Raw genomic sequence first — 11,583 nt, forward strand, 5'->3', positions numbered from 1 at the left:
ATTCACTTGAAACATTATTGATTACATTTAAATCATGTAGGACAGTTCTCAAGTGTCCGTTAACAAAGGGTAAAAGGAATGAGAAATATAGTGGCAACAATAAATTTCGCCAAAGTTATTGCATACAATGTCAACATGAAAATAAATTATTGTATCTAAAAACAAACATGGAATAAACTATGAATATAAGAATTCTATTTACTGAGAATATGCAGTTACTTTGTTCACTTCACAACTTCAAGTTAATCATTTATCCTTACCTCATTTCCCATCATCTGTCTGTCTGTCTGTCCGTCTGTCTGTTCATCTCTCTTTCTCATTCTCTTTCTTTAAAATCCTTTATGACTAGCTTTCTTGATGTCATTCTGTCTCTTTTTTCCACAATACTCTCTTCATTATCATTTGTTCTTCCTTTTTCTCCCTGAATATTCCAGCAGCTCGTTCTTCCTCTTTATATTTTAATAAATATTCTACTTTTGTCTTCAATGCAGTCTGTACACCACCGATAATCACTGTGCGCGGGATGTATGTGGAGCCTGAACAGGCTAAATACGATGAGATTTCGATACTGTCAGTACAATGTGAACCATCCTACATACACGATGGATACTATACGAGTTTATGTTATCTTGGTGTGTGGAATCCCGACCCGTCAGAAACTGCATGTCGTGGTAAGTTATAGCGATGCGAAGAGTATTACCGGTGTGGTTTTGTCAAATTTACAGCGTTCTCTATAACCAAAACTGAAATCAATGATTTGTACTCTTCAGATAAACTCTTTTGAAATTACTACTCAACCTTGCAAATCGACAGTTGATGGCACGAAGACCGTTACTTCCATTGGCAATATGTATGATACATTCCTTTTAAGGCTTTTTGCTGACAGCTGGAGAATATTGACAAGCATAAGTGAATTACATTACTCTATTTCCAAAAATACACAATGTCTAGTACTTAATTTATACTGGGAATCTCGCTCAGTAAGCCTAGCTTTTCTGAGATTCCCTCTTTTCCCCTCTCAGTTAGATTAAACAATATTAAATATGTTTGTCTCATTCTCAAACTGAATCGACCCTGTAAACTAATTTTATTACGCACATACGTATCAGTATTTCGTTATTTGTATAATTCATGTGTTCTATCCTATATTGTCACACTGTATGGTTTATTTATCTCATTTTAATTTGTGGATATTTGAGTGGAAGAATAAATCAAATCAAGTTGATATGTCGTATTTGAATGGTCCATTCATTTGATTCTCATTTCTAGGAATAAGGGTTCGGATCCCAGTCCAGTACTAACGTTCTTTGACAATATTAAACTACATTTTCACACTCCACATAATTGTGTGTAAAAAGGTATTTAACAATTGATGGGGAAATAATAGTTGCAGGGCAAACAGGAAGAACAGCATTGATATTGATGAGGCTTCCGTAGGTACACGACATTTTATTCCTATTATTATGAGCTTCCAACAATCAAGGTGGCAAGTTTAAAAGAATGCAATAACGGTTTCCTGCAAATCAATATTATCATTGTTGTTACTGATTTCAAACTTTCAGCCCCTTGTCCCGTTCCCGCCGTGGACTCTGATGTACAACACTTCGATAAAGCAACGAAGATATCCGAGACTGTTCAATACATTCACGGGACAAATATCAGATACAAGTGTGTACAAAATAAAGGTGTTTTCGAAGGAACTAAAACAGCAAAATGCAAGGATGGAATATGGGATCCACCTGAGGTGCCAATTTGCAGAGGTAATGTCATTATTAAATATTTGCTCAGATTATATTTTAGTTCTTAGTTTTGTCAGAGATAAAAATGAAAGTCGTTAAAACAAAGAAATATATTGTAGCATATCATATTGATATTGCCTGATTTGTTTCAATTATATGATTTTAATCTGTAATTAAGGCTTTACCTTTTTCCTGAAAGGATTTTTTTTTTAAATAGTAGTTTCAAGAATATTTAGCTGCATGGCCGCCTATAAAAAACGTGAAAAGGCATGTTAAAGTTTTCATCAAATTTGAGTAAACATGTAAGTTTTCAATTAAAGCCTATTTCAGATCAAAACTCGGAGATCAGAATTTTTTTTCTTCATTCTGTAGATAAATGCTTCGCCCCAGCCAATGTATTGCCGGTTAAGCCCTTAGTTAACAAACACGGTTCCACTATTTTCTTTACGGGTTGTATCGATGGCACAGTTTCAAATGGTATCACCTCCGCAACCTGTAGAGATGGGGAATGGTCAGATGATGTTATTTGTTCAAGTAAGTTTTTCTTCATATTCATCGATCAGGGAAGTCTTAATAGCAATTTTCCTATCTTCAAATGTAAGTAATTTAGTGTTACGTATGAAAAGAAATCAATTATAAGATCGTTTTCACTGTTATTTCATTTGTTAGCTCAGTAGAGGAAGCGCGATAGCTCAGTCGATAGAGCACTGGTTTCGTTATCCGGTGACCTGGGTTCGAAACCAAGTCGATGCGCTAGTGCCCTTTGGTAAGGCATTAATCCTCATTACCAGGTCCCTCAGAGAGGACCTTAAGCCGTCGGTCTTCTCGTTACTTACTAACAAGCATTTATTGCTTTCTTAGCTGTCAGGTAAAATAATCACCACTATATATATAAAAGCTCGTTACCGAAAGTGAAGATGAAAGAAAACACCTTTTATATAGGCAACATTACTTGACCTTGTTAGAGACAGAAACGTGATGGTGTCTTTGTAGAGTTTGAGCTCTTTTTCTTCTTCAAAGAGTGCATGATTGTTTTACAAATATATGTAAAGTTCAATATTTAAGTTGAATAGAAAGATTAGATAGCCATTTGGTTTTCAGAAAGTACACACTGTAAACCAAGTGAGAATGTAGATTCGAGACTATAAACATGCCGATGGTTATCACATTTGAAATCATGTTTATGATGAACCATACTTTGGGTCTAGCAAGTTAAAGCAGAACCAGATCGTCCTTATTATGTCAGATTATTACATCCATAATGTTATTTATTATAGTTTTCTTCTTACCACATTGTCGTTCTGAAATGAGAGTTGAAATAAATATATATTTGAGATTTCATGGGTAACAATATAGCAATTTTGTTCTAATATGTAGCTCAAGAACTCAATAACAACGCAGATGCTTTATTACATGTAAAAATGACACTACATTGCTTTAACCTTGTTTGTTTCCCATTGTCGAGCCGACCAGCACTCATAGCAAGCAAAGGGGGGGGGGGGGGTAAGGGCTTTCTTTAAAAAGCAGATCCACTGTCTTCAAGTAGAACTGAATGAAACTATCCTGTTGAAAGAAATCATGAAATCATGAATAAATAAATAAATGGTGACAGCGACTTGATGATTTATTGCTTTGTTTCATCATAGTTCCTTCTGAGACAACTGCTAAGGCAACGACAGAGAAGTTAGTCACTACGAGTATGACGACTTTTGGAGTACCTGGTAAGACTTTTCTTTTACAAATTATCATAACCTACCAATATAAATTATAATGATTTTGTTTACACATGGAAGTGTCGTCAGCGGCGGGGCCTTGCATTAACCATTATCCTAGCATTTGTCCCATACCCATTGAAACCTTGGTGGAATGTGACAAGGGACGTTAGTTCCAAGCTGAGTTTTTAATCATGTATCCTCTGTTTGAGAGTCAAGTAAATGAACCACTAAGCCGCGACACCATATATCTTTGATTGGCTTATATTTTAAATATAACTGCCATGTAGATATTGTGAATTATGTATATTTTAGAAAAATTGTTATTTTGGAAAGGAAATGTGAAACTAGTGGCTATGTTTGGACTACTTTAATACAATTCTATAAACAGTAAAATAATGGGAAACAAATATAAGCTTTTCAAACACACTACACATACTGCCTGCTCAGTGAAAATCTGATATACCTCAAAAATAGTAGGACTTTGAGACATGGCAGCTGGTAAAATTTAAGATTGAGCGAAATCGAATACCTCGTATTTTCTCTTTTTTTAAAGATTGCTCATATCCAGATCTTGGAAAACAGAGTGCCTACCTAGAACCCCATCAACTGCGTGGTTACAAGAATCTTGATAGGGTATATTTCTACTGTAACAAGACCATACCTTATGTATCACAGGTCTCTGTTTGCTATGGGGGCATATGGTTACCAGATATATCTACCGAAATATGTGATGGTATGTACAAGCTAGTGTCGTGATGTATTATGTCCTCAGATTTCCACTATTTTAGAAATGTTGGCCCTGCTTACCATGCACTGCCGGAAACCTGTATTAAGACAATAAGATGAACTTTGTGAGTCAGTACCTACATTAACGTCAGTCACCAATGACGCCTTTTAATAATGTTTTTCAGTTGCAGATGTTATAACTACCTCTACATATACCACTACTATTGTCAGCGAACCTTTGGCAGAAAGTACACAGCCGAATTCATTTACATCCACAGAGACATATACGAGCATTTACACAACAATCATTACAGATAGTCAACCTTCTACAACAGATTTCTTGTCAGAGTATACCACTAACAGCATGTCAACGAAAGATAAAACACACTTGACCACATTGCATACGGATTCTGGAATTTCTACAGCAGAGAGAAGCACGACAGATACGATCATGTATACAACAATCGAAGATTTGATGACGTCTAAGCAAACGGAATATGTGACTGGAACGGAAAAGACAACGGCAAATCCTCCAGTACAAACTCCACGTAGCCAAAGAACAGATTTGACTTATTTAACTGTTTTAACAGAACGCGGAACGCAAACGGATCTAGCGACCGAAACCTTTGAGACATCTTCCACACATCGAACTAGCACCCATGATCCAATAAACAGTGTTCTCTCATCTACCCATGAAACACCTTCAGACTCTACGTTCGACGTCACAATAATGACTGAGACTCGATTGTACACAACGGATGTTCGAGAGCTGACTACAGGCGAAATGTATTCTTCCTTGAGAATGACATCATCCGACTTCTATTCTGAGGGTTTGACGTCACCTTCTACAGCTGAAAGTCGAACAAAGCAAGTGACAACAGAACCTACAACATACAGTGTAACCTCACCTACATATTCAAAAACACCAGATATCACAAACCTTCCACAGTCCACCAAACTTGTAACGCAAACAATCACAATGACTGAAGATTTCCCCACAACCATTTTTTCGACAATCGAACAAACGTCAATAACTAATTTCCCCTTAACAACCGGAGATATTACCACGAAAGACAGCAAAACTACGAAGCGAACAGAGAGTATGCCAAAAACACCCGTTCCTTCATTAAAAACGACACGTTCGAAAAGTACAGATTTTACAAGCTTGCCACCAATCACGGAACTTGTACTCTCAACAACCGGGGACATCCCCACGGAAAAGACTAAAACGTCAACACCAAATACACGTTACAAAACTACAGAATCAACTAGCCTGCCTCAAATTACCGAACTCGAAACTTTTGCAATGACCGAAACTGTCACCACAGCCAGCTTTCCGACAAACAAACAAAGTAGCTTTCCGTCAAGAGCCACGGATATTCACACAATAGAGAGTGAAACGTCATTAGGAGTATCAAGTTCCCAATTTAGAGATTCCACAAGCCTGCCTCAACTTACCGAGCTTGGAACGAATACTATTGCAATCACAGATGTTTACCCTACAGATCTGCAGACTAGCCAGCAATGGACGGAAAGCAGCTTACCGTTAACAACCGAAGGTCTTCTCACATATGATACTTCTCATTTTACCCAAACGACTGGAGACCCCAAGACACCCACTGATAGCGTGCTAAAATCGTCTACAACACGAACCGAGGCAGTTACGTCGCAAGAGCTTCCGAATGATATCTCGACTTCAACGAAACAATATGATGGAACAACACTCGTTAATGCTATGACAAGCGATGCAACTAGTACCCTTACATCGCCGACATCGGAGACATTAGACATGACTTCGAAATATAAAACTAGGCACTCTTCTACAACTATTGCTGATAAAACCTCCTTGTTGACAGATAATGGCCAGGAAACAGAAGCACTGAGTGAGGCAACTTCTGGATCATCCATATCTGTAACAAATCAACAGCCTTCAACTTTAGAAAAAGATACCAGTACAACCGAATATGCAACGGAAGAAGTGTCTCTTCCATTCCAAACAAACTTAAAAACAATACGTGTTACAGACGGAATATCCTTAACCCCAACCACTCCTTTCTCAACTTCTCCGACTTATGTAACTGATGACCTCACGTATCTTTTTACGACGGAGGCTCCAGCTTCTACATCAAATGATATGGCCACTGGAGAGTTGACGTCAGAAGTTACGCCATCCTCAACAGAACAAGCTCTCATCACAGATTTCATTACAGCAGAACAGACACCCACAGCAGATATCGTTACAACAGACGAGAAACTTACAACATATATTTTTACAACAGAACAAGCACTCATCACAGATTTCATTACAGTAGAACAAACACCCACAGCAGATATCACAACAACACAGAAATCCACATCAGATATCGTTACAACAGACGAGAAACTTACAACAGATATTTTTACAACAGAACAAGCACTCATCACATATTTCATTACAGCAGAACAAACACCCACAGCAGATATCACAACAACACAAAAATCCACATCAGATATCATTACAACAGGACGGACACCCACAGCAGATATTTTTACAACAGGAGAAGCACTCATCACAGATTTCATTACAGCAGAACAAACATCCACAGCAGATATCACAACAACACAGAAATCGGCTCGGTGTAAAAATGTCAGAGGTAAAAATGTCAGAGGAAAAAATGTCAGAGGTAAATATGTCAGAGGTAAAAATGTCAGAGGTAAAAATGTCAGAGGTAAAAATGTCAGAGGAAAAAATGTCAGAGGAAAAAATGTCAGAGGTAAAAATGTCAGAGGTTAAAATGTCAGAGGTAAAAATGTCAGAGGAAAAAATGTCAGAGGTAAAAATGTCAGAGGTAAAAATGTCGAGAGTTAAAAATGTTAGAGGTATAAAATAAGAACAAAAGCATGTGACAAGTTTGTTATGTTTACACCCGGGTTATATATCAGGCTTATCGAAAAAGAACAGCGAGGGATATTCTGCAGTCGTTATTTCACCGCTGTATTATTGTATTGTATTAGTTACGTCTTATTTTGAGCGTATTTGTACCAAGGTTGTAAGAGGAATCATGTAAGAATACTATCAGTTGTCTGATGATCGCTTGCAAGGCGTGAAACTCGGAGTAGCAACCATGCATGTCCCATTAGTCTGCCTTATTCAATATTTATATACCGGTATATTATGCTTTTGTATAAGCAAATGGTACTGGTACACTGAGCAAACTTCTTGGGAAAAAGATTTCTAAAATCGAGAAGTTTGGCCATGTTTTATAGGCTGAGTTGTCGCTCCATGGTGTAATCATTAAATAAAAAGAAAAGTCAGTACAGTCCCCAAAATAGGATCAGATATCTATGAACCTTCCCCCTCCCACTTCTCCTTCATATTTGAAGATTGTTGGACATTTTAACTGCATGGCAATGTCTACTATTATATGTAATTTCCAATAAATGCATATTTCCGACAATTCCACTTTCTTGTGGGCTTGGTATTTTGATACTCTGAAACAAAGCAGAGAGCCATGTTATCAATGCTAACCGCACCATCACATTCCCGAAGTGCGCGCGTTGCAATAAAATATTGTCGATTACTATTGCGGTATAAAATAGTCTGGGAGAAAATCAATAAGCAGCTTTGTTACTCCGATACAAAGCAGAAAGCCGCCCATGTTACATCAATTAAAGAGAAGGTTGAGTTCTGGGGAAAGGTGAACAATAATTTCTGAACGTTCAATGCAAGTGTGGAAGAACATCAAAGAAAAAAGTTATTCCCTGAAAATATATTTCAAATGACTTCATATCCCAGATATGACAAGTAACATCTTTGTATGCCTGCCCGATTTGTATGCCATATGTTTGTGTAGGCCCATATCAATATCTTTCTGTGTACAGTGCTTGTTACTTTACCAAGACTGGGCCAAATGTTTTTATCATTGTGATGACTCCAAAACCTTGCACTACACACCAATACTTACATGTTTATGCTAGAAAATTAAGCTTCTCTGATTGCTTCCACACAAAAAAAAAATTCAAAATCTATTTTCCACATTATATTATCCTCAGGACATGTACGATATACAACACACAGCCATTTAGAAAGGAATATAATAGACTAGCCCATGCAGTAGCTGTACGTCTCAACATTCTGAGTGATAAAAGTGCTGAGATATTATGACGGCACTCATTTGTTTTGCTTGTACCTCTGAAATTTTTACCTCTGACATTTTTTTCCTCTGACATTTTTACCTCTGACATTTTTACCTCTGACATTTTTTCCTCTGACATTTTTACCTCTGACATTTTTTCCTCTGACATTTTTACCTCTGACATTTTTTCCTCTGACATTTTTACCTCTGACATTTTTTCCTCTGACATTTTTATCTCTGACATTTTTACCTCTGACATTTTTACCTGGCACCCCGAAATCCACATCAGATATCGTTACATCAGGACGGACACCCACAGCAGATATTTTTACAACAGAAGAAGCACTCATCACGGATTTCATTACAGCAGAACAAACATCCACAGCAGATATCGCAACAACACAGAAATCCACATCAGATATCGTTACAACAGGCTGGATACCCACAACAGATAGTTTTACAACAGAACAAGCACTCATCACATATTTCCTTACAGCAGAACAAACACCCACAGCAGATATCACAACAACACAAAAATTCACATTAGATATCGTTACAACAGGACCGACACCCACAGCAGATATTTTTACAACAGAAGGGGCACTCATCACAGATTTCATTACAGCAGATATCACAACAACACAGAAACCCACATCAGATATCGTTACAAAAGAACAGACATCCTCAACATATATTTTTACAACAGAAGAAGCACTCGTCACACATTTCATTACAGCAGAACAAACACCCACAGCAGATATCACAACAACACAAAAATCCACATCAGATATCATTACAACAGGACAGACACCCACAACAGATATTTTTACAACAGAAGAAGCACTCATCACAGATTTCATTACAGCAGAACAAAAATCCACAGCAGATATCACAACAACACAGAAACCCACATCAGATATCATTACAACAGGACGGACACCCACAGCAGATATTTTTACAACAGAAGAAGCACTCATCACAGATTTCATTACAGCAGAACAAACACCCACAGCAGATATCACAACAACACAGAAATCCACATCAGATATCGTTACATCAGGACGGACACCCACAGCAGACATTTTTACAACAGAAGAAACACTCATCACAGATTTCATTACAGCAGAACAAACATCCACAGCAGATATCACAACAACACAGAAATCCACATCAGATATCGTTACAACAGGCTGGACACCCACAGCAGATATTTTTACAACAGAACAAGCACTCATCACAGATTTCATTACAGCAGATATCACAACAACACAGAAATCCGCATCAGATATCATTACAACAGAACTAACACCCACAGATATTACTGCAACAACACAAAAACCCACAACAAGTATCATTACAATAAAACAGAAACCGACAACAAATGTTATTACAAAAGACGAGAAACTTACAACATATATCATGACAACAGAACAAAAATCCACATCAGATATTAAAACAACACATAAACCCACAACAGATATCGGTACAACAGGACTGACATCCACAACAGATATTATTACAACAGAACTAGCATCTACGACAGATTTCATTACAACAGAAAAACTACCCACATCAGATATCACAACAACACATAAACCCACAACAGAATTTTTTACAAAAGAACAGACATTCACAACAGAAGAAGCACCCACGAAAGATTTTATTACAACAGAACAAACACCCACAACAGATATTATTACAACAGAACTAGCATCTACGACATATTTCATTACAACAGAAAAACTACTCACATCAGATATCACAACAACACATAAACCCACAACAGAATTTTTTACAAAAGAACAGACATTCACAACAGAAGAAGCACCCACGAAAGATTTGATTACAACAGAACAAACACCCACATCAGATATTACCTCAACAACAATGAAACACAGAACTGAGTTTTCAACGACAAGACAGAAACCCACAGGAAATATCATTACAATAGAACAGAAACACACAACAGATGTTATTACAACAGACAAGAAACTTACATCTGGTATCATTACACCAGAACAGAAACCCACAACATATATCGGTACAATAGGACGGACATCCACACCAGATATTATTAAAACAGAACAAGCATCTAAGACATATTTCATTACAACAGAACAAACACCCACAAGAGATATCACAACAACACAATGAAACACAGAACTGAGTTTTCAACGACAAGACAGAAACCCACAGGAAATATCATTACAATAGAACAGAAACCCACAACAGATGTTATTACAACAGACAAGAAACTTACATCTGGTATCATTACACCAGAACAGAAACCCACAACATATATCGGTACAATAGGACGGACATCCACACCAGATATTATTAAAACAGAACAAGCATCTAAGACATATTTCATTACAACAGAACAAACACCCACACGAGATATCACAACAACACAGACCCCCACAGCAGTTTTGATTACAACAGAACAAACACCCACAACAGATATTACCTCAACAACAATGAAACACAGAACTGAGTTTCTAACGACAAGACAGAAACCCACAGGAAATATCTTTACAATAGAACATACACCCACACCATATGTTATTACAACAGACGAGAAATTTACAACAGATACCGTTACAAGAGAACAGATATCCACAACATACATTGTTATGATAGAACGGACATCCACACCAGATATTATTAAAACAGAACAAACACCCACAACAGATATCCCTGCAAAAGATATTACAACGACACCACTGAAACCCACTACAAATATAATTACAAAAGAACATAAACCTACAACATATATCCTTACATCAGAACAGAAAACATTGACAGATAGCATTACAACAGAATTGATAACTACAACGGATGCAACACCGAAACCCACAACAGAAAATAAACATACACAATATACCACTTCACCAGAATGGAATCCTACAACTCTCGACTCTGCGTCTAAAGATACCACACTCACGTCAGAATCTACTACATTGTCAAGCATTTTATCGACTCACAAAGAAACATTGCCACCTCATCCTGGAACTATCCTAGCTACGGAGGCTACAACTATCTTGTTCTCGACAACACAAAAGAAGATGAACTCTAACCCAACCCATGTTGTAACGACACGCCATGAACCCGGCTCATCTAGAACTCATCATACCAAACTATTACAGACAAAAGAACCTCCTGAGCCGATAAATGGTGAGTATGTATTTTCTTAAAGTAATGCAATCATTTCTCTCAGCCTACTACAAAATGCGAAACAAAATCCCCCCCCCCCCGAATAAAATAAAATAAATAACAATAAAAATCCCC

General features: G+C 37.2%; 1 protein-coding gene across 1 annotated transcript; it reads left to right on the forward strand.

Annotated features, from left to right (window-relative positions):
• Nucleotides 1–523: 523 nt before the first annotated feature.
• Nucleotides 524–11,371, forward strand: LOC105441774 (mucin-3A-like). Its single transcript, XM_030987558.1, has 4 exons — nucleotides 524–671; nucleotides 8,585–9,778; nucleotides 10,576–10,789; nucleotides 11,227–11,371. The coding sequence occupies exons 1-4, from the start codon at nucleotides 524–526 to the stop codon at nucleotides 11,369–11,371; spliced, it is 1,701 nt and encodes a 566-aa protein (XP_030843418.1).
• The last annotated feature ends 212 nt before the right edge of the window (nucleotides 11,372–11,583 follow it).

Source organism: Strongylocentrotus purpuratus, unplaced genomic scaffold, assembly GCF_000002235.5.
Source record: "Strongylocentrotus purpuratus isolate Spur 01 unplaced genomic scaffold, Spur_5.0 spur5_scaffold_16, whole genome shotgun sequence".
Lineage (NCBI taxonomy): Eukaryota > Metazoa > Echinodermata > Echinoidea > Camarodonta > Strongylocentrotidae > Strongylocentrotus > Strongylocentrotus purpuratus.